We start from the raw sequence: 24603 nt of genomic DNA, 5'->3' as shown, positions 1-24603 counted from the left end.
AAGGCTCAGAATGAAGAGGTGCAGAGTGTAAACAGAGCAGTGACTGATGAGCTGTGGAACAGAAGTGTGTATCCGTGCGTGTGCATGTATTTGAAATGCAGCGATAAAGAGACTAGATGAGGACAAATCATCTGACATTGGTTTAATGACTCGTCTGAGGAATCAGACACTCGTTGGGTGGTCCGACAGCTTTCCCCTTCCCCTGCCCCTCACCTGTCCGAGGGCGGGTGAAGTGGTGTTTACGTGACATCCGACAGGCACATGCAGTGACGTGCCAAGAGACTGCAGCTCTCCTTAATCAATATTTAATTGTGTGTGAATCCCTGACTGTAACATTCTATATGCCATGCAGGGAAGAATATGTACCATTGTCCCTACATTCAAACAATATTGTGACAGAGAGATTTTCACATCAAGAGCAGCTTCGGAAAAACTATACGCCAGCTTGGTCAGACAACACGTTGTATGAAGTGATTTGTTTCAGTCATAACCTGGAGAGCTACTGTACTAATGTGTTTCATAAATCTTGTTTCATTACATGTTATAGGAGATATGTTGCTCTTTTATATGCACTCTTTTTGAATGAAGTCATGTGGTTGTGGTTTAGTTTTCTAATTCAAATCTACAAGTGTGTGTTGTGAAATTATCAAATTGATGATGTTTTTTTATTTGCTTGCACTTTTTTTTTGAGATTATTATGGAATTAATCTGAAATATATATATTCCTATAAAGACATGGCAGAGTTGGGCTCCAGTTGGAAGTGCAGGACAGAGGACTGAGTGTTTGCAGGACTATGAAATTGCTTTCTTATATTTAATAAGACAATGTAAACCAAATCTCAGGGTGAAAGGCATAGAATTTCATAACACCAACGAATTTGATACAAAATGAGAAATGTTGTGGTGGTGGTGCCAATAAGGCTGCTGCAGAAGGAGTGAGGCCGAGACTTACCGGGGGAGCTCTGAGGGGAGGAGAGGCAGTAACCTGGGTGGAGTAACGGCGGCACATATGACATCACGTCCTCCTCAAATAAACTGGGGACGAGAGAATAGCATGAGCATATAGGTGATGAACGTAGAGTTCAGACTCACACACACACACACACACACACAACACGTGCACGGGACTCACCTCAGCAGCATGACGAGGTCAGCGTCACTAGAGAGACGAGCCAGCCCACTGACGCCCTCACTGCGAATAAACTGCACCTTCTCCCTGCACACACACACAAACACACACACACACACACACACACACACACACACACACACACACACACACACACACACACACAATCACACACACAATCACACACACGTCAAGGGGTAAACTGGCACAATCCATTTGGATTAAAGGTTAACTGTGTTGAGTGTGACTGATGATGATGATGATGGAGGTGCTGGAGGTGAACAACGCTAGAGAGGAAGAGAGGGGGGCGGAGTGAACAGACAAGCATTAAAAGAGAGGGAGGGAGGGAGGGAGACGAGGAGTGAGCTCAACGCACTTGAGCGAGTTGTTCCGGGCCAGTTCGGGTTGCCGTTCTTGCAGAATCTCGACGATGTTGGGTTGCCGTAGAAACAGCACTATCTTGTCGTTGTAGGCTGGAGGAACAAGAGGAGAGGGTTAGGAGTGCGCCCTGTGTCTTGTGCTCGTTCACGCGTGACGTCGCCCCCACTCACCCACAGGCACCACATCGTGGTACTGGCTCCGACTGGAGCCGCTGAAGGTGCTGGATGGGCGGGGCATGGCGGGCGGGTTGGTCTGGCGAGAGTCGTCCACCACCTGCGACAGAAGGAGGTAGCATCCTGAACTCCAGTGAGAGTCTGGTTCTGTCAGAGATTTCTTCCTGTTTAAAGGGAGTTTTTTCTCTCCACCGTCGCCAAGTGCTTCATTCATTGTGGGATTTGTTGAGTTTTCCCTGTAATATTGTAATATTGACCTCACTATGTAAAGTGCCTTGAAACAATGTATGTTGTGAAATTGAATCCTGGTTCTAAGACTTAGCCACAAACTCACCTCTACTATAAGACTAGGATTCGTTGCCTGTTTTCGAACACAGAGCTCCTGTGCTGTCACAGTTTTCTGAGGCATCTTCTAATGCGTTTTCATCGTGTCATTATTCTTTCCCTCATGATTTGACCTGGCTCGTCTCCGTGCGTCTGAGAAAACTGTCCAGCACATTTTAAAACCTGTTTTTCTCAGACAACAAACTTCCAAGTTCCAGTTTGTCCTCTGCTGCAGTGGTCGGAATAAATGTTCCTTTTCTCCTCTAATATTCCGTCCCTTTAAACACAAATACCTTGAATATATTTTAGCCCACATGTTTTGACTTAAACATTTTATTGTTCAGGTGTTTCTGCTCATACCAGTATGGTATGAAAATCAACAGAGTGCAATCAGCATTTGAGTATCCTAAAATCACTTTCAACGAATTCATAGACTACGTATGTTGGGAAAATCAACCTCACGAGTTAGGTCAATTGGGTCACAATGAAATTATTATGTCATTTTGGTCATTTCTTCCATTAAAAAAGGATATTTTTCATTGGTCTCAGACAAAGAACATGAATGCATCAAGGAGAAATGTTTCCCCGAAAGAACGACTACTCTAAATATATATCACCAATCATAACCCAATAATGTTGCACGTTCGGGGGATGAACACAAGTTGCCCATCACGTTCAACGTGGTCTTTCGTGGTTATAGTAATCATAACATATCACTTTTCATTAGTCTCACCACTGATTTGACAACGACATAGGAATGATCATCAGTCCAACGTAGAACTTTGGAAGAGATGGCTGCCAACGAGCCAGGAGTTCTTAAGACTTAAGCTCCTGAACCTCCTGAAGCCCCTGACACTCCTGAAAGTCCTGGAGCTCCTGAAGCTCCTAAAGCTCCTGAAATTCCTGAAGATCCTGACGCTCCTGAAAGTCCAGCAGCTCCTGAAACTCCTGGAGCTCCTGAAGCTCCTGAAACTCCGGAAGCTTCTGAATCTCCTGAAGCTCCTGTAGCTCCCGAAGCTCCTGAAACCCCTGAAGCCCCTTGAGGCTCCTGTAGCTCCTGACACTCCTGAAACTCCTGAAGCTCCTGATGCTCCTGGAGCTCCTGAAGCTCCTGAAGCTCCTGTAGCTCCCGAAGCTCCTGAAACCCCTGAAGCTCCTGAGGTTCCTGTAGCTCCTGACACTCCTGAAACTCCTGGAGCTCCTGAAGCTCCTGGAGCTCCTGTAGCTCCCGAAGCTCCTGAAACCCCTGAAGCTCCTGATGCTCCTATAGCTCCTGACACTCCTGAAACTCCTGGAGCTCCTGAAACTCCTGAAGCTCCTGAAGCTCCTGACACACCTGAAACTCCTGAAGTGCCTGATGCTCCTGGAGCTCCTGAAGCTCCTGAAGCTCCTGACACTCCTGAAGCTCCTGAAGCACCTAATTTAACACGCCCCCAACAAAGCCAGGTACAGCAAGAGTGGAGGCAGACAAGAGCTAAAACCATGTGTTTCAAATGGAGGCTGAAAAGAGGAGCTACAGGAGTGGACAGTTTGAAGAAACAGTCTTCTGAAAATTAGAGCATGTAAACCTTCTCAAGGATTAACCCGAATTAAAATGATGAACCTGAATATGAGAATAATAGGTCTCTTTTAATAAAATTACTGAGCATTTCTTTCCTTCCAACTGGCCTCTATTAACATTGCAGAGTTGTGTGAGGCCTGAGGTGACTCCAGGTGACGAGTACTGGGTGGTCTCTCACCTCCCCGGCACTGTGGCTGCGCTGGCGGCTCAGATGCTGGCGATGGGCCAGCAGCCCGGTCGAGCGGGAGCTCTGGAGGGGCAGCCGGGGATCAATGAAGGTCGTGGAGCGACAGTTGTGATCCACAAAGAAGGGCTGAAGAATGAGATCCAAATACCCACAGTTATGTAAGGACAAACGCCACTATATGTACCTGAAACACATCTTCAGTAAGAGTAGGGTAATCCTAGGTCAGGGGTCAGGTCAGGGGTCAGGTCAGGGGTCACAAACACACACACGTACCTTCCCAGTGTGGTCGTGCTTCATCTCCCAACCCCGGGGAAGTTCCAGCTGCTTGTTGGAGAACATGTTGAGGAAGGTGACGAGGTCCCGGTTGTGCTGGTAGCGCTCGAAGTAATGAGCATCCCGGCGCACCTTACTGATCATATGCTTCAGGCAGGTGTTGCTCGTAAACATACGGTAGGCACTCTGGGGGGGGGGGGGGCGGCACACCAGAGAACAGCTTTGAGTTCAAGACGAAAGACAATATAAAAAGTATGAATAGTATGAAGAATCTGTGATACATAAAGTTTGTGTGCATCATATGAACTGTAGGTATATAACTAAAGTTTATCCTTCTCAGACGATCTTCTGAGACTTTTGTTCATCGATCTCAACCATAATCTATAGACTGACTTTAAATTGTGAGTCATTTGGAATTTTATTTGTGGGCTTTTAAAAAGACTGCACATATCAAATAACAACTTTTCATTCAATGTGAATTGATTTTCAAGTAATTGATTGATGACTGATTCTATAACAAAGCAAAAATTATGAATATATCCTCTTCATCATCTACATCCTCCCCCTCGGTCAGATACTCTGCCACTTCAACTTGAACTTGTAGTGCTACGCCGACGACACCCAGATCTACCTCAGCACCAACCCCCCCACAACCCCCCTTCTCCCGCATTGACTCCTTCCTGTCAGCAATAAAGACCTGGATGCAACATAACTTCCTCTACTCAACAGTGGTAAAACAGAACTCCTCCTCATAGGCTCCAAACCAATAACCCCACACTCCACCCTCTCCCTTGAGCCCCACATGTGCCACATCGCCTGTCTCGAATACTGCGACTTACTCCTCTATCGCATCAGCTCCAGGTCCATCAATACACTCGAACTGGTCCAGAACGCAGACCGCCAGACCCATCACTCACACCAAATCCTGTCACCACATCACCCCAGTCCTAAAAGAACTCCACTGGCTCCCTGTCTCCCACCAAATTACCTTCAAGGTCCTGGTCCTCACCTTCAAAGCCCTGGTGGGTTAGCCCCCTAACCCACCAGGGCTTTGACGAGGTCCCGGTTGTGCTGGGATAGCCCCCTAACCCACCATCTTGCTCCCCCGTATCTCACCCATCTCCTCTCCCCCTACCAACCCACACGGTCCCTAAGATCCACCTCTGCTGGTCTCCTCTCCACCCCCAAAACCAAGCTCCACAGTTTGGGGACCGAGGCTTCTCCAGGGCTGCTGCCAGGCTGTGGAACTCCTCCCCAAAGAGATCCGCGACTCCGACTCCCTCCCCACATTTCAGTCAAGCCTCAAAATCCATTTCTTCTCCTCTGCCTATCCCTAAAACTTGTTGTATGTGTAACGTGTACTTAACAACACTGCTGTATTACACTACAGTACATAATTGTAGCACTACATGGTGAACTTCAGGCTCATTCAGGCAGCAGTTCCACGGAGCTCAAAGCTCTTATTATTAACCAAAGCTGAACAGATCGAACTACTGAGTGAACAAAAGTATCCAGAGAGCTTGATCTCTATAAAAGAAGTGCGTGGTGAAAGTTGTTACACTGACAGGGTTTGAATGCAGCACGGTGAAGAAGTCCGGGCTGCACAGGAACTTGGCGCTGGGCGACTGGAGCAGCAGGGAGAGGCGCGAGCGACCACTGCCGTGAGCAACTGCACTTTCTCGCCGGAACTCTGCAACGAAGTCAACACAAACCGTTTAAGCTTTGAAATGATGAACGGTTATCAAGGCAGACAGTGGCACAAACTGATTTAGAACTTTTTAGAATTATTATCATTTACTTACACGTCGGCTCAATCAGACAATGAACAGACTCTGTACTAGAAAGCAGAATAAAGTCTGTTTAATGTCTGGTTCAACCAACCAACCAATGGTATCTCAAGAGAACATGACTATTCTGAGACCTTTGACTGTAAAATATGAGCTTTTTCATCCTCACGGCTCACCGTAGTAACATTTCACTAACCGGACATGGAGTGGGGTATCAGGTCACCTTCTGGTTCAGGCAGCAGGTCAACCGAGGCCTCCTCTGTCCGATCAGTGTTGGTAATGGTCCTCCTGATGCTCTGGTATCTGTCAGTCAGAGTACAGTGACAGTGTGGTGTTCAGCAAACAATGGAGTCAGAAATATTTACATCAAAGATTCAAATTAAGACATTTGCTGTGGAAAGAGAATGATATAGAAGCACTTCCCTATTTATAGTCTTTGTATGCTTTTGATTTATTCAAATTATATTAATAATTGAATATAACCCGTAGATAATGCCCCATTAAAGGAGAATACATAGTAAATAGGTCTCTGAATGCATTTTATTTTGCTTCTATATCCTGTTGAAAGCCAGACACACTTAACATGTGGTTATGTTGCATATGGAATACCTAGACATTTACTAATATTGCATACTTACTCTTGATAAAACCATGCTGCGTGGTGCAGTGCATTTCTCTTTTCAAACCCTACCTGCGGTTGAGTTGCTCCATCTGCTGAATGGAGTTGGAGCGGGTCAGGCCCTGCGGGGCAGGGGGGCCGGTGGGACGCTGCCACGTGGTGGTCCTGTTCACATGGTCCACGAAGAAGATCCTCCCGTGGCTGTCGATACGAGCCTCCCAGTCTGAGGAACAGTTCATGTGGATGTTTAATGCCTCAGGGTAACATACAACATGCAAGTAGTACCGTTTTGTGCAACAACAGTATTCAACACGACGTAGCAAACCTCATGTAACTATATTTAACTCATTCAAAGCTGATTAAACATATATGAACACATAGTTATGGACAATATATTAAATTTTTGTGAATGAGTTCTTCTAAATATTACACACTGTAGCTTTAATATTTGACTTAAACAGACTAACATCGTAAAATCAAATGCCAAGAGATCACCACAGTCATCAGGATTGATACTTTATGGCTATTATCCAGTTATACTGCATCAGTCCAGAGTTGGAGGACCATCACATTAGCATCCCTAAAGGAATGTAAAGCTTCCGGTAAGTTATCTCACGTGTGTGAAGCTGCCGTGTCCATAGTTCCTCTTTAAGCCATCTGCAGTTCATTTGTGGTCCAACGTTTGTAGTTTTAGTTAGAGTCGCTCAGTAGAACGTAGACACATGGATAACAAACACAAACACAAAGACCCATGGCTACATGCGGACACACACACTCACTTGGAGGCAGAGGCTCGTCCACACGTTGGTACCGGTGGATGTCAGGACGCACAGAGGGAAGCGAACGTACAGGATGGCCGTTGACATGGGCACCTGTCCACAGGAAATACACAAAGTACAGAGGGAATCTTGTTTTAACATGGTGGAACTGGTGACATGTTGTTCAGTTAATTCTGAGGAGACTTCATGACTGTGAATTCAAATTATTTCCACAAGTAAGGCGAGCACCTTCCTCTCCTTCTGTTTCTGTGGTAACATGCTCTGAGTCCACAGACCCGGCCTCCGCTTGTGGCTTTGTCTCCTCCCCTTCCTGTTCTTCAGCCACGCCCCCCGCAGCCTGGAGGCTGGGCCTCCTGACACTGCTCTCCTCCGCCTCCTGCTGCTGCTGCTGCTCGCTGGCTGGCGGAGCTGCTCCTTCAGCCTCGGTGACATCAGCCTGCCCACCCCCTTCGTCGTCTACAGTCTGAGTGGTTGGTGGGGTGCTGGAAACTGCATGTCCCCCTGGATCTATGGCCGCCTCCGCTCCCTCCTCCGCTTCCTTCAAAATATTCCCCAAATAACAAACAAGACATAGAAATTATCAGGGAAAGCAACTGACAAAATGACAATCATTTCTGTGCCTTTTTTTTCTTGTAGTGTGCAAAATGCATGAGGACAAACAATACATGCAGCATGTGACTGCCAGCACACCTGCTATACAATTCACATCCTGTTGTGAACAGGATGTGAATGAACAAAGCATAATTCAAAATATTGAAAAATAGGCAAATGTTTTTTTAGAGAAGGAAATACATGTTTGTTAGATCTCGATGATACATGCAGTTTATTTTGGTAAGAAACTAGAAAAAGTGAAAAAGTACAGTTATTTTACAGTAATTTATTATTTTACAAGAAACCCCCCAATATCCCAAAATGCTAAGACTGCTAATACATAAAATATGCTCAAATATATCTACATTTGTAACATCTGCAAATGTGATTTGCTCAAATGTATTGTGTTGTTTTTTTGGCATTGCAAATTAATACAAATGTGTGTTTTGTACTCTTGTCACTTAAAGCTCTGAGAAGCTGGAAACTTTAACCATTTTTGACATTTTGATTATTTGGGTAATCATGAAAATAATCAGTTTTTGTCTTATTGGGAACATTTTGTGAGAGTGAACAAAGAGGTGAATGCTGAGGTGAATGGACTCACCACAGCAGTGGTCAGTGTGATCGGACAGCTCTCTGATGAAGAGGCGACCGTCTGCGGGGCCGTTGCCATGGAGCAGGTGTCGACCTCGGATGAGGGTTCCTCGCCAGGCATCCGTCCCTCTTCAGGCGTTTCTACACCCTCTAGCGAAGCATTATGGGACACAGCCTCTGTGAATGGAGCCTCTTCCACCTCAGAAAATACGTCTGCCTCCAAAACATCATCAAAGTCCAGACCTGTCTCCAGCTCTACCTCAGGGGCCACATCTTCTGACACGGCACCAGCACCCGAGGGCTCCTCCGGGGGCTGGGGCAGCTCAGGCTGCAGCTGGAGCTCGGGGAATGGGTCGTCTTCATCTGGACCGTCAACATCCGGAGGCTCTCCATTCATCAGCAGCGGCGACAGCGGCACTGGAGGGATGTCATTGGCCCCCGACCTCTCCTCGTCCTCGTCTGAATCTATGTGCAACATGGCACTGAGCCTGGTGTGTGTGGGGAAGCTGGAGCGCAGTTTGGGTGAGGCGGCACCCAGGGGTCTTTCGCCAGGACCCTTGGGGGCCTCAATAGCATCCAGGCCCTCACAGAGTGACCTTTGGAGCATTTCGTGGGCCGACAGGCTTCCAGGCTCAAAAAATCTGCCCTCAGCTCCGACAAGAGGCAGGTTCTTTTCTGGGAAGGCCGTGGCCCCACCTTCCCACATGCCCTGGGAGCCCTGGGAGCCGGTAGGAGACAGGCCAGCGGAGACTACTCCCGGAAGATGATGTGGCAGGTCCTCGTCGTCAGACGGAGTCCCTGGAGCTCCGTTTAAGGATGAAATGCCAATGATAGAATCAGGAGACGCACCTGGAGTAGGAAGCAGAGGTTGCACGTTGACGAAAAACAAACACATTTCAAACTTTGTACACAAAATGCAAATCCAGTTTAAAGGCAGATTTACCATCGGGCCCGGTTGAGGTGAGCTCCACCTTGAACTGCAAGTGGCCACTTACATGTTCAGTGGGCAGGCGGCGACACAGAGGGAAACTCACCGGCTGGACACTGGACAGAGGGAAGAGTCGAGGAATGAAGTAGATCCTGCTGACAGTATGTCCTGTGTGTGTGTGTGTTGGCCCGTCTGTCACCTACCCAGGTATCTTTTCAATGAGCCGCTGCACGGGGATAGTGAGCTGGCCGAGGAAGCGTTTGATGATCGGTCGGCTTTTTGCAAACTTGTCCTTCACCTCGATGTACAGGATGTCTGTCATCAGTGCTACAAACGTGTATTTCTGTAGATAGGCAAAAACATACAGATCGGTACAATCTCAATTATATGCAGCCAATATATTTGAAAGAGCGCATGTCTTTGACTTCTCCGATGTGTGTGAAAAGCACCTCTCCGTGCCAGACAGGGTTGATGGTGTTGGCGATGATGGCTGATCGCCGCTCCTGTCCGTGATGACTGAAGATGGGGAAGATGCTCCTCTTCCCCGGGTGGATGGACATCTTCAGGTACGGGTCGGGGTGAAAAAACATGCCCTTCTTCAGGCCGGTGGCGCGCAAATCTGCAACAAAACATTCCACACAGCGGTCTTAAATAACGGAAAGGAACTGAAGGACTGCCTCTGTCTTCGCCGAAACCTGACCTGCAGATACGTAATGGCCAACAGAGGAGAGTGCTTGGGGTGAGCCAGTTGTAAAAGGTCATTCTGCTCTTGTATACTCATTAAACGCATCCAGATATTGCCTGACTTTAACAGAAAACTGAAAACATTCTTTTTCTTTCTCCATCAAGAAAAACCCTCGGGTTCCTGAACAGCTTTGGAAGCTTTTCCCACGGGAACTGTCAGAAAGAGCTGGAGATAAGATGCATCACTCTGCTCAAATCCAAAAGTCTGGCCTGTGTCTCCAAAGTTACATGGTTCTGGTTTGTTTTTGAGTGTCCCACGGAAATACGCATTTTTTAACATCGGTCGAAATACCTTCATGACAAAAACAACATGTAATCTCCTCGACTCACCTGTCAAAGTGAAGCTGATCAATTTCCGAGGATGTTCAACGCCCACCTGCTCCGCCAGCCCCTCCACCTGTGACAGAAGAGAAAATGTCACACTATGCACGGGGGGGGGGTGTGTACCCCCATGTACATGTCATTCAGACTTCTGGTCAGTTCAGGACAGGTGACTCTCACATCAACAAATATCCATTCACACATTGTCTTGTGCACAGGCAGACCTCCAGTCTCTGGAGAATAGTCTGGCTGCAACTTCATTTAGCTATAGAGGGAAAATAAAACCTATGGCTCACGCCTGTCAAACTACATCATACTGTATGTCTGCTAATATTCCGGATGTCTGTTCTAAATGTGTGGATGAAAAGGGTGCTTCATTTCACTGTCTCTGGAAATATCCGAAGATTAAAATATTCTGGAAGGATGTCACAAAATGTCCGTCAGAACCGTTTAACATCAAGGTCCCTTTCAATGGCAAACTCTGTGTGCTTGGTTTACATCCAGAGGACTTTATACAAACATCAAAAAAGACTTAACTTCTGGATTTTGGGCTTCTTCGAGCCAGGAGGGCTGTTGCATTGTGCTGGAAGAGTATGGGCGCTCCATCATTGCAGATGTGGATAAAGGGACTTTCAGAAAGTATTGGTCTGGAAAGACTGACGTACAGTACATTGCTAAGGGCAAGCGAAAATACTGTACTTTTTTCAGCTTTGGGAGCCATATATAAGCATCATCAGAGATGGAAATGTAGGCTTTCCCTGACAGGAAGTTGTAGGCAACACACATTTTCTTTTTAATTAATTAATTAATTTTTAACTGTATTTGTAATTTGAATAAGGTTGTATGTCTGGATAATGTCGGGTTCAAATGGTTGTATTGTCATTGTATGCTGTTCGATGCTGTGTAAAAAATTAAGAAAATGATAGCTTGTTTGTATGGCTTGAACCCAATCACAATGGCCTTGGGCGGGGCTGAACCCAGGACGCGGCGACAGTGACTCTGCGAAACAGTGTCCTGGGGGAGTTCTTTTGGTCGAACATTTCCACGTGGGACGGCGGACGCTGTCATTCGAATCCCAGTAAAGAACACGCCCCAAAAAAATGTGTTAAAAAAGTCTGTCCACTGTGTGACGGCGTAATGGGACTTTGGAAATGGTGACAAGCCCGAGGTGGAAGGGGAAGAAAATGCTGCCTGAACAAGTCGCCCAATGGAAGGAAGGCTATACCCACAGTGTGGTGAGTCAGACTCATTTACCCATAATGCCACAGCTGCAGCGCCTTCAGTCAGAGTAATGAGGGGGCTCTGTATGAAAGGGACCTGAGCTAAAGCTTGACACACTGCATGACTAAAAGACTCTACAGTATCTCTCTCTCTCACTCACACACACACACACACACACACACACACCAGGACTGCAGGATTCTTCACGGTGATGCAGGGGGTTGTGGCTCGCAGCGCTCCACTCACTCCATGGTAGTACTTGAAACAGATCTTGGTCTCAGCTGCCGAGGAAGCAGCAAAGAGTTATGGGAAATGGACACACTAAACTTATTAAAGAACTAACTGATAGAGAAGGCTGGAACAAATTGTAACATTGACACTTGTGACTTACGCTCCATGAAGTAGGGCCCGGCCTCCAGCCTCCACACGATCTGACCTTTCTGGGTGCCATTCACCCCTCTGTTCTTACAGTCCCACACGTTGGACGGACTGGTTTCGTCTGGAAGAGAGACGATCCGTTAGTCAGCTTTGCGGGTGTGCTAATTCTGGGCTTAGTCCGGCCATGTTCCCGCTGTGTCGACATTCCCCCCCGATTTCAAACCCAACAATGTTGAATCAAACAGCGGCTCGACGGCGTTCAAGCTCTGCCGTGAAAAACTGCAGCCAAGCTGCATCTGTTCCGCCTTTATTTGGGTTTGTTTAGTCTGCACAGTCTTTCTTTAATCAGTGAAATCCATTCCCAAAATAACCTCCCTGCAACCTCTGACAAGGACAAACTTCCTCTGAGTTAAAAACAGGGAGGGGGAATTCCGCTGTACGTAGCACTTTCACACGCAGATTAATGAAGCACCAACCTCAGCGGACTGGTGGAAAGTTTGGAGAGGGGACTGTGTTCTGTAAACGTGTGTGTGTGTGTGTGTGTGTGTGTGTGTCTGAAGGGGAGTGGAGGAGGGGAAGGCAGGTCGCCTATCATTGAGTGTCTGCTTAGTCGAGGAAAGCAGTCGCGCCTCTGGGGTATAAGACCCCGGAGCAGATAAATGAGTCCTGGCAGCTTCGTGATCAATACGGAGTGACCTGAAGTTTACACCATCTCCCTCCTGCATGGCGTTCCATCTACAAGCGGAACTAATCCGCACGAGTTGAGCTCATCAGACACAAAACAAATCATTTGGTAAAAAACTTAAATGATCACCAACTACATACTTTAGTAAAATAATAGCATGGTGCCCAGAATGATCTTCTGTCAGTCGTTCTCAGGGTTTGTATGACCTCTTGGAATGTGAAAGACACCCTTTGTTTTCAGAAATCCGTTATCCATTACCAACACAATAGATCACGCTGAACAGCTCACAGACGTCACGGTATTATACCAGTAGTTACCTGATGTAGACTGACGACTTTCACCTTTTGCCTCACTGCATAATGAAAAGGATTTATGGACTTTGTCAGATAGGAAAGTCTGATTCTGCAGGAAAAAAGTTATGAAATTAAAATATATTTGACATCAGGGCAGTATGGCTCCTTTACGTATTTGATATGTGAGATTCAGTCCTTTATCATCATCATCAAAATGTAAAACATTGAAGCAATTTATGGGTTAAGGTCCAACACCCCTGGATCCTACATTTCCCATAATGCCACCTTATGGCATTTGACCCTCCGTGTCTGTCACACTCCTTCCAGTTCACCAGCAGGGCTTCTTGTCTCCGGGCCAAACCTGAGATAAGCCTAGTGGCATCATCAGGGATATTGTTTCACAGACTTTGGATCGGCCCCCTTTAGAGCCACGAATAACTTCTTCGTAAGACGAGTAGGACTCCTCATGACAAGTAAGTATGACCTTTATGTGCCCCTTTAACATTTCAGTTTTTAGTTGCCTTTAGGAAACATCATTCCACATGAGCCTGTGGCCGTTGCAGGTGAGAAGTTGTTGAGGGACTGTGGCTGGTTCACACATGTCAGTTATAACAGCTGATGGGGTGTGGATGGGGTTTTGAGGAATGCAGCCTGATAGTAGGGAAAATGACTTTAAAGGACACATATTGTGCTATTTCAGTTTGTCCCTTTCCTCTGGTGTGTTACATTGGTTTTTTTTTGTAAGTAAAGGTCTGTGGTAAAGGGAGCTCCTCTCCTCGACAGAAAACTGAACCTCCCTTTACCACAGACCTTTACATACACAAAAAACGGATGTCACACACTAGAGTCTCGTCAGTAGTCCGGCCGATACTTCCGTGATATGGTGACATCATCAGATTAAGGAAGTGCACAAGGCATGTCTAGTGGCTAGTCTGGCGCGCCCCCAACAAACCTAGGAGCTACAGGAATGGACAGTCTGAGGAAACTGATGTTTCCTGAACATTAGAGCATGAAAACCTTTGGAAGTAAGATCCCAAATTAAAATTACGAACCTGAATATACTGAGCATCATATGTCTCCTTTAAAAGAAAGCGTGGATGAATATTACGCATATGGGGGAAAAAAACTGTTTTGTATTTTGTATGATGACAAATTATCAAATCAAATGGTCAAGATCACGAAGGTTTCGACCTGTAATACCAAGGCGTTCGGTAGCAGATGCTTATTTGTCTTGATTTTTTTTCAGAAATACATACTGTGAGGACATCAGCTCTTCACTATATGTAAAACAGACAAATGTGCCAGTGGAACACCGGTGCTGCTGTATTGCTTTTCACCACGATGGACAGATCTGCCAGGCAGTTTGAGACCGATAGGCCTCTTCAGCACACAGGTCAATGTATCCCCCCCTGTCAAATTCCTGTGTGTAAGCAGGATTAGCATACATTATTGGAGACCACCAGGACCCGGGCGGTTTGTGATGGTGTGTGTGTGTTATCGTATACCGAGGCAGAACTGTTACATGTTGACTCAGCTTCCAGTCCCGTGTAAAGTCTCAACAGCTCCTGTTTCAGTATTGACTCAAGAGATGGAAGCTGCTGCACAAAACTCTACCTGGCTACGCTCAGCTTCCAATAATGAAAACACCGGGATCAGCTGATAAGCTCTGAGGACGGGTAAGGGGTCACGTCAGCTCTGGTCCGGAAGGCCAGCAAGCACAGACAACAATAATTCCATCATTTACTGTCATATATGATGATATTTATCGGTTGTGATTCACTAGCAATCACACTAAGAGATTTGAATCCAAAATGGTGGCCCTGGATCACACTGCGAGACATATCCACCGTTTGGAGGTTTGTAGCATGTAGCATGAAGTAGTGTGTCACTCGTGTCCCACAATCTCATCTGCCCTCAAATAAACAATTTACAAGCAGCCACATAACGTGAACCCACGATTTTATCATTTGTGTGAAGTCATCTCACAGGCAGCCTTGTGTGGAAGCTGGATTTCCATCTTCCTCTGAGCTTTTCACTTGTGGCTGGACCACGAAGTCTGGACCAATCAGAGTCTATGAGGGAGGAGCTACTGGAAGCTATGGGCGTGTCTAAAGTGTGACGTCAACGAGAAGCCTGTTCATCAACAACACTGGCAGCTCCTGAAACAATTAGAATACAGTAGGTGCAGAAACACTTGAGTTGTGACTTTTCACAGAATATTGAAAAATTGTTCGACCAGCAACAGGCAGGCCGTGCATATTGATTATTAGGACTCCTCCTGGATTTCAGTAACGCAATAAAGACTATCAGCAAAGTTTTAAAGGAAAACTGCTAAGTCATTTTAATGGTCCGCATTCAAGAATTTCCTCTGAACTTGCATTTGCTTATGTGACTTGACTTTAATCTATCATAAGACTTGACGTCGACTCGGGCCTGAGATCTAACCTTGACCCGTCCCAGAATATTTAAAAGTAGCTCTACTAGCAACAACTTATGTACAAAAATAATCATCTAACCTATGTGGTAGAGCCCGATCCAGTCGGTGGCGTCCACTTCCTCCTTGATATCCCAGGATATGACGAGGTTCTGACCGCGGTTCAGCGTGAAGTCCAGAGTGGACGCCGTTAGCGAGGAGCGACTCTGCGAGGTCACGAGGTCCGTGTCACTGTTCGCTCGGGGAAGCCCAATCGGACTGCTGACCATAGAGACGGTGTCGACGGCAGCCCCGCCCCGCTCGGCCAGGGTCCGCAGGTTCTCTGGGCTGAGGGTGTGCCGCAGGTGGGGGCTGCGCCTTCGCGGAGCTGACAGGTGTTCACGGGCCCCCACGGCCAGGTTGGGTGGATTGTGGGTGCGCGTCCTGGGCGGTAGGACCGCTGTGGCGAGGGAGGGGCGCATGGTGCTCGTCTGGTGGGGAGACAGTTACGAGAAGAAGGAGGCGTAGCAGCGTAGGAGCTTCTTATTGATCGAGCTGCTTGTCCATGTGATGATGCATTTTGCTGATTTATTCTTGTTGAGTCAACTGAAGTCCTCGTGTTTCAACAGAGGGAGTTAGCTCAAAGGGGTTGTCAGGACGGACGAGAACCCCCAACATCTGTGGTCCATGCATCACAAGGTTACTGTCACAGGTGAAGATAGATCCGATCTTAGTCCATGTTGTCCGATGGCATCTGGAGCCTGGAGACGGGGGAAGAGGGAAAGACGGAGAGACGATAAGTGAGCAACCAAAATTGCTCCCACACAACAGAAGCAATGATCGCGTACTGTGAGTTGCAATCAACCAATGGGTGGACGAGCCTCAGTCACCAGCAGCAGGGTGGTTTGCTGTCAATAAAAACCTGTCGCCAACACAAATCATCCTGCACAGACATTTCTCTCTGTCCTTTGTGAGGGTGTCATCTGTGCACAGTTCATCTTATTTTTAGTTAATTTTATGACTTTTGTTTGCACCCCTTAATGATTAATGTGATTAATGAAAGAGTTAATGCAAATCTACACGTTCCTCTTGCTGCTACAAACACAACCTTCTGTGGAGAAGTGAATTCAAAATATCTCTTTTGAAATCCAGTATCTCTACGAGAAATCCTTCTCATAACCCTCACACAGAAACACACACACACACACACACACACACACACACACACACACACACGGCTGAGTCTGCCTCCCAGGAAGCTCCATAATCAACAGATGCCAGTTTGGGAGCCGTCTGGGGAGTGCTCAGAGAGTCAGGGTCATCCAGGAAGGATGACATGAGACTTGAGAATCTGCTGCCGAGAAGCTGTTTTTTTTAATCCAAAGGTTCGGTAACATTCAACAAAGACCTGGTGGATGAGCGATGGTTCAGCGTGGGCTGTAGTCTGAGCTGAGTCTCGGAAGCGGAGCTGTTCAGCCACGCTCCGAGAGCGCTGCCTCCTCTGCAGGCCTCCGTGTGGGCTGTTCACCGTCTGCGTCACTGTACCTAATGAAAACGTCTGGATTGTAACGTCATCACCATTGAGAGCCAGATTTAAAACCCTCAACCTACACGTCACTCCGGTTCAAAAGACATAAACGTCACTGACGGTTTGTTTCCCTGTCTAATAGTTTGATATTGCAGCAACAGTTTGACAGTTTGTAAATATACTTTCATGCCCAGTCACATGACGAGATCAATACCACTCTCATATCTGAATGGGAATAACCCAAATGTTACCATACTGGTGCGGGTGGCATCGCCCGTGGGTTGGGAACTCTGGTTTCAAAGCCGCCAGTTTAGTGTTTTAGCCGGCGCCATGTTGGTTTTTTTGAGAAACCAGAAGTCACCACATTTGGAGGAGCGAGGGTTGTGGCCGTGACTGAAGGCCCATCCACTGGACGTCCACTTGCGACCATGCACTGATTGGATGGTACCGGCTGTCAGTCACACAGTATCCTTGCCCCAATACATACGGTGCTTCATGGTCTATTTGATTGTAAATGAGACCAGTTCACAAACTGAACTTCATGCTGTAATGGAGTTGACGCTGATTCAGGAAAACGCAGTCTTTATTATCAGATGTCAATATTGGGGAGACTTACGGTTCGCCTCACAGATCAACAGGGTGGTCAGTGTATGGCGTCCCAAGACCATCTGCCTATCTCCGGTCTCTGAAGGTGTATTAAGCATTGTCAGAGTAATGTCGTCATTTCACAAACAGAATAGCTATCGCCATAGTGACACTCTGTACTTACCACTATGTGTCCTGCACAAATGCTGCGACTATGACAAACCGAGACAGCCTTCAGCCCCCCGTCGACTACCCAGGTAAGATGACCTCGCGTAGTGCATGAGAACACTCTTCCTTGCAGTTTCTCAGGTGAGGATTCGTCAAAACGTTCTCTATAGAAGAAGACTTGAAAACTAGAGATTGAACCATAAATATAATAATAATATAAATCAGGTGAGAACGAGTGACTTTCTCACTTCTATAGAAAATGACTTCTTTTTGCTGCAGAGGAGTCGCCCTCTGCTGGTTGTTCGACAGAACCCTGGTTTTTACCCCATTTTCCAGACCCAGTGACAACGTCCACTTTTATATAGTCTATGGTTATTATCAATCTTCAAGTATTCAGACTATTTACTCCAGGCCTGATGTACAGTTTGTGCCATCTTTAAATAGAATAATGATTATGATTAATCAAATTATGTTTTATATGTGTTATTGTCTTACATAGTAAAGTAATGAGAGCTCAACGGGTATTGATAGGTAACGATATTGTGGGTGTCTGTCACACTTTCCTTCTCAGAAACAGGGTAAACAGCTGCTTCACCTCCTTCTTCTGCTCCTGTCATAATTAACACTTAGCAAAGAATTGTAAGTAACCGTGGGTTGTAATAAGCTGCTGCATTTTACATATTACACAGTCTGTAAAAATCACAAACTCCTGCTTTCGTACAAACACACCTGGTCAAACCATCCGATCCGTTATCAGGAATCACTCACGTGCACAACAAGATGCTCCAGTAGAAAAAAGGACCACGGCGGTAATTTGTATGAAAAATGGTCTAATATACTGTATATACGGCGCTTGTGCATCCATTTTGAACCGACTCACAGAAGTGATGAAGTGGCCACGGGGCTGATGGATGTGGAATCGGCTGTGTTTCCGGATAACTCGGGCCTGATATTGAAATAAGATCTGCTGCATTTGACATGAGGAAAGCCTGGACGTCCCTGACTCGACAAGATTACCAGAGCACGGCTACATCTCACACACGCGCGCGCACACACACACACACACACACACACACACACACACACACACACCGCATACAGGGATTTATGACAGAATAAAACCTTCATCACAGATGCAGGAATACGTAAATCCTGCTCACGTGTCCACGTGGTCATATAGCACCAGCAGGGAGGGGAGGGGCCACGTCCATAAACAAGCAGCAGCTTATCCAGTTAAAGAAAAAACAAAAATAATAATAAGTGTGTATGTAACTGCTGAATTCTTATGTAAGTGCCCCCCCTATGATTGCCAGGCATTGTCCAACCCCCGACGTGGAGCGGGAGACGCCATGCAGCCGTCCCGCTCTGCCAACCAGCGACCGACAGCACAGACCACCACATGACCTCAGGAGGGAGGGGGCAGCGGCCGGATTCAATCTGGACCCGTGCCAGTGCTTCTTCTCCTAAAGACATTCCAATTTCCCATTATAATCCCAATTCAACTGCTCTGCACAGCTTGGACCGGACGGCGGATTAGTGATTGATTCTCGGAAAAACGACACAGACAAACAAAAACAAAGTTTCATACGCTCGGCCAAAAGAGACAAATGTATTTCTAATTCCTGCCGTTCTCGGGGATGATGTCACATTTGACACCTGTCTTGCAAAAAGCATCATTTGAGTAGTTGGTTCTGTTATACAATGTGCAGTGAATGTGGAAAAAAAAACATGTGGAGAAGAAGACCCGATGGAGCATGGCAGAATATTTTGCATGCACGTTTTTTTTTGCAAAGGTTTATTTCATCGAACATTCACATAACTTGCTGTCAGAGAGGATTGCAACGTGTTCGAGATGCACAGTGAAGCCATTTCTCCTGACAGGTCCGTTTTTATGTCTCGTCAAGTGACAGACATGAGTGACTGACACACCTCCTCTCACACCCCGCTCATGCCGAGACAGAAGACTTATTGAGTCCTCACCATTACAGGCGTCTGCACACACACCAAAAAATCTGATTTTGCCAGCACAGTACGCTGCAGCGCCAAGTTGTTTTAATAATCACAGAATCTGCGTGTGTGCTAAAAGTCAGCCTCACTTTCATCATTCATCATTTCATCAAGTGCTGTTTGTGTATCTGACGCCTCTGATACACCACAGAGATCTACTGTTGTCCAATGACTATTAAACGGACATCAATAACATGTGCCACATGTTCCTTCATTACCATGAACACACGCAGTCCCTCGTCCACCAGCACTCACTCAAATACAACATTTAATCCACGGATGAAAAGATCTCGCTTGAGCAACTGGTGATTGAATAAAACCTATCGAGCGAAGATTTCCAAACGTCTACCGATTCAAACTTTTGGTTGTTTGTGAGCATCTTGTTGGGTCCGAGGGAACGAGTGACGACAGTGGAATGATCCATAATGATATTAATCATAGTTTCAGCTCCCAGTGGATCTGTTCTGTGAGCTGTAGGTGCTGTGATGTCAGTAAAGGGATTCCTCCTTCATTAACTCGCTTTCTCTCTGTTTCTCTCTGTGTGTGTGTGTGTGTGTGTGTGTTTCGGTGTCAGCAGAGGGACCCCTCTGTGCCCCTGTGGAGGTGACTGCAGCACTTTAGAGCCAGACAGAACGGGCACCTTGGGGAGCTGGCACACACACACACACACACACACACACACACACGCACGCACACACACACACACACACGCACACACACGCACACACACACGCACACACACACACACACACACACACACACACGCACACACACACACACACGCACACACACACGCACACACACACACACACACACACACACACACGTGCGCACACACACACACACACACGCACACCCACACGCACACGCACGCACACACGCACACGCACACGCACACACACACACCCACACACACGCACACACACACACACGCACACGCACACGCACACACACACGCACACGCACACGCACGCACACACACACACACGCACACACACACGCACACGCACACACACACGCACTAACACACACACACACACACATGATCAATGATTTATTCCCTGGCAAAGCAATGAAAATGTCTTCTCACTATGTTAAAGACAGTGAAATCGGGGATCGGCCCTTTAGTCCAGATCCCAAAAAATTGACTGCCACTCGGAAAAAAAGCCTGTTGACTGAACGATTTGATTACTGAGCTCCACTGAGGCCTGCCTGACAACCACTCACTGCGGTGAATCATTCTGAGAGAACACGCAGCTCCCCGCTCGTGCCAGTGTGTTCCCACTTCCCAAAAGTGCAGCTCCTTCCCTGCTCAGGGTACATTTCTTCTTCCAACACATGGGTGAGTCACTCGTCGGGAGGGAGCCCCCCACCACAGGCCTCGGCTGAAATGGCATTTGAGCGGGAAGATTGACTGCTGTGTCTCTCTCCCAGTTTGGAATGATGACCGATCTTAAAATGGGAATGTGGGTTGCACATCGATTTATGAACGGCATAAAAACTATACGGACGAATACTTTGGATGTTCAAGAAGAGTTTTTTAGGGTTATTTTTCAACGACTGAGGGGTCTGTCATCACAGACTCAGGTTGTGCTCATTGTTCAAACCCACATGACTGTATTTACAGTCACGAGGAAACGCCATAGTTTCCGAAAACTGACAAATATGTCACGCTGCAACAGAAATATTTTGAATAGTTCAGTTTGACGGAGGCATAAAATACATGAGTATTCAGTGAATATGCAAACATCACATAGTTTCACACTCACAGTTTCGTGAAGGGTTTGGTACAAACGTGTTTGTTCCACTGAAACTTTGTTTTTCATTGAGCAAAAGATGAGCACTGAAGTTCAAGTTGTCCTATTAAACAGAACCACAAATCTGAAGGCAGATTTTAGTTCTTGGCAGCGTTGGATACTCGGTGCAACAGATGCATTACAGCTGGTAATCAATAAGAGTAAAGGCTGAATAGCCGGCACATGTTGCATTTGGGCACGGCAAATTTAAACCTACGATTAAATTATGAATTAGGTTCGGGGGTTTGTTTAAGAGCTCTCGTTGGCACAGATGCCAGGACTCACTTAATTAAGACAATACCTGGAATATGTCGGCGTGAATCGGTTACTGTGGGAGTGCAGTTGCAGGACGGATCAAAAAATGTTGAATAGGATGTCCAATATGGATAACAGGCCTTTTTCACACATACATTTTGACACATCCTCTCACACTGAAAATGATCAGAGCCACGGTTACTGTAACTGGAAACACCTTCTCCTGTTACGTCCCCCTCACAGGTGCCTTCAATCCCTCTGGCTGACTGGACCAGCTCTGCTCAGGTAAAGAGTCGGTGGGTCCATGTTGAAAACCTTGTTGATAATCTCTATAGCGCTCTAGCCTTGAGCAGATTGTTCACACAGGAGGTGTCCTCAGGTGGGGTCAGTGATAAAAAAACCCTCCCGTGTGGGCCAACTTGGCACCATCTGTACCGTGACAGTCCAAGTAAGTCAGCCTCAGAGAAAACAGAGGTTGGCTGTGCTGAGCTCTGCTCTGACGGAACACTTTGAGACATGTCTACCTGTGTGTGCAGCACGGTGCAGGTTCTGTTCAGGTAGACGGCTCCATGTTCAGAGTGTAGACCGTATTGGTTTTTTTAAAAATGTGCATGTGGTCAAATGGGATTTCTACATCTTCCCAACCACGTCCCTCACCTTTGGGGTGCAGCGAGTAGTCATGGACTCTCAACTCCCTGACTTTTCTCTCACTCTCCATTTCCTTCATCCACAGCTCAAAGGACTTCCACATGTATATTCACTCAGATCAGTCATCGCCCTCGCCAGATTCTGTCCTGTGAGGACATCTGTGACGCTGGAGATCTGCAGGGGCCACATGAACCAAAACTGTGTCTCTGCTCCTTTCACCTCATCCCGTTGCCTAGGACGCAGATCACTGTGGAGGGAAAGGCTATAAGCCCTTTATGCACTGGAAGATCTCAGAGGGGAATTTAGCAGAGGCACTGCAGACCAGCAGCCACACTCAGTGATGACTCCCACGTTGTAATGTGTAAACACACTGGGCATCTCAGAGCCAGAGAGACGTGGAGGTAACCCCCCCCCCCCCCCCCCTTCCTCTGGCACAAGCACGTCAGCAAAAAAAAAAAAAAATCACGTTACATAACAGTCTTTTCCTCCAAGTTTAATCATTTCGAATCGGTGCGTGCGCTGCCGAGGCCGCGCGCGGGCGCCTGGCGCACATGCCCGAGCATGCAGGCCACACGGGGACCGCGCTGGCGGAATGTGCAGGTGTCGTCGCGCGCTATTGGATTACTGTGGGAATTCCCTACGTCATTTTCCTTTCCCCGTGCATCTCTTCCACAAGACGCATACAGGAATCAAACACGACACATGCATCCACGGTTCTGTCGTCCGGCCCAAAAAAACTTCATCAACACCACACAACGGCGGTGCGCAGGGGACGACGCTGCGGCGGTTTGATGACAGATTCTGCTGTTTTGAGAATGAGCATCATCATCATCATCATCACCATCATCACCATCAGTACCATCAGTAAGCCATGAACACCTACACGGTCCCTGCATCCCTGGTCGCGCGCTGGGTGGCGGAGCTTACCTTTTGGCGCAGAGGTGCGGGTGCGGGACGGAGGACCGCGGCGGACCGGTGGTGACGGCGCTACCTGCTCCGCGGTTTCTCCGCGGGGATATCACGGTCCAGGTCCTTATCCCCGCAGTCCAAATGAGGCGAGACGGGCGGGGTGCCGCGCTAGCCCCCCCTCCCTCTCTCTCCCTCCCTCCCTCCCTCCCTTTCTCCCTCTCTCCCCCTCAGAGCCCAGGCAGCGTTGGGCTCGGAGTCACGTATCGAGACGGTATCCCTGTGAAAGGCTGCGGCGCTGCGGAGACACCACGGCCCAGCGTGCAGAGGTGTGAGCATCAACTCCGACACCACCTCCCTGCGCTCCTCCCGCTCACAGAGCGGCTGATGCTGATGCTGAGGCTGATGCTGATGCTGCGGGCTTCAGGCGCGCACCTGACAAGATGCATCGCATCCCTCTGCATCGCACTGCGCTGCAGTCAGAGCCGACGTCCTCTCCCACCAGTCCCGGCACATGCACACAACCCGACTGGGGAGAGGAGCATGCACCCGCTGACAAGGCTTCACACACCGAAAAAAAAAAAAAAAAAAAAGATACAGAAGCGTCGCTTACCGGAGGATGGCGGTGTGTTGCTGTGGCGCGGAGGGATTTACTCAGAGGACTGGGGATCCAGGGATGTGGGTTTTCGGTTGCGAACATATGATGTATACACGCTGCATATTAATATGTGGAGACGCGATTCAAGACACTTCCCACAGAGAAACTGCTCCAACCTGTGGAACAGCTGAAGGGCTGCACGCACACACACAAGTACACTTTCAGCTCAGTTTTTAAATATGATGCTATAGTTTTTTTTAAGTTCCAGTGGCGACGTGTTCTGTGTACTTATATCAATCTGAGAGCTTTGTTCACTGCTCTGCAGATTAACCTTTTTTTTTTTTACACTTGATCAATAGATCAATACACTGTGAGAGACTTAACCTCTCGACTATACAATGTTGCTCATGCATTGATGCATCGATTATAACAATCACCATAATACACCAACTCTGACTGTAGTGATAACACTTAGTTTAATGAAGTAAAATGTTCAACCTGCAGTTCAGCATTTTCTTGACATGACATGATCTCAATGCTCGGACCATCACCACTGCCCCCCCCCAGTAGACACGCACGTGAGTGTCAACTACACGTAACCTATATTAATGACAACATAGTTTTCAATCTATAGGCTCATGGGCCCCTGGGATTCCTCTCATGACACCTCCTACCTGTGTAAAGAAGATGAACGCTCAGTGGTGTTGTGACTTCTCTTCTGTACACTCACT

General features: G+C 47.3%; 1 protein-coding gene across 3 annotated transcripts in view; it reads right to left on the bottom strand.

The window, feature by feature from the left end:
* hecw2a (HECT, C2 and WW domain containing E3 ubiquitin protein ligase 2a) overlaps positions 1-24116 on the bottom strand; it is a 35678-nt gene extending 11562 nt beyond the window's left edge. The window contains exons 1-20 of one of the 3 annotated variants that reach the window (XM_047337199.1): positions 23888-24116; positions 15485-16142; positions 12004-12111; positions 11799-11893; positions 10401-10467; positions 9776-9945; positions 9530-9669; positions 9342-9442; positions 8409-9247; positions 7442-7751; positions 7214-7306; positions 6507-6657; positions 6012-6118; positions 5594-5718; positions 4029-4214; positions 3747-3881; positions 1681-1783; positions 1506-1602; positions 1133-1216; positions 953-1035 (exon numbers count right to left, since the gene is read on the bottom strand). In XM_047337199.1, the coding sequence (XP_047193155.1) occupies positions 953-1035; positions 1133-1216; positions 1506-1602; positions 1681-1783; positions 3747-3881; positions 4029-4214; positions 5594-5718; positions 6012-6118; positions 6507-6657; positions 7214-7306; positions 7442-7751; positions 8409-9247; positions 9342-9442; positions 9530-9669; positions 9776-9945; positions 10401-10467; positions 11799-11893; positions 12004-12111; positions 15485-15863 (3373 nt within the window). In that variant the 5' untranslated portion in view covers positions 15864-16142; positions 23888-24116. Of the gene's footprint in view, positions 1-952; positions 1036-1132; positions 1217-1505; positions 1603-1680; positions 1784-3746; positions 3882-4028; positions 4215-5593; positions 5719-6011; positions 6119-6506; positions 6658-7213; positions 7307-7441; positions 7752-8408; positions 9248-9341; positions 9443-9529; positions 9670-9775; positions 9946-10400; positions 10468-11798; positions 11894-12003; positions 12112-15484; positions 16143-23295; positions 23492-23887 lie in introns of those variants that run through there. The other 2 variants (XM_047337200.1, XM_035604062.2) reach the window with 2 other exon arrangements.
* Positions 24117-24603: the final 487 nt, after the last annotated feature.

Source organism: Scophthalmus maximus, chromosome 14 (assembly GCF_022379125.1).
Source record: "Scophthalmus maximus strain ysfricsl-2021 chromosome 14, ASM2237912v1, whole genome shotgun sequence".
Classification (NCBI taxonomy): Eukaryota; Metazoa; Chordata; class Actinopteri; order Pleuronectiformes; family Scophthalmidae; genus Scophthalmus; species Scophthalmus maximus.
The sequence above is the reverse complement of the archived record's forward strand: the minus strand, read 5'-3'. Positions and strand labels throughout refer to the sequence as shown.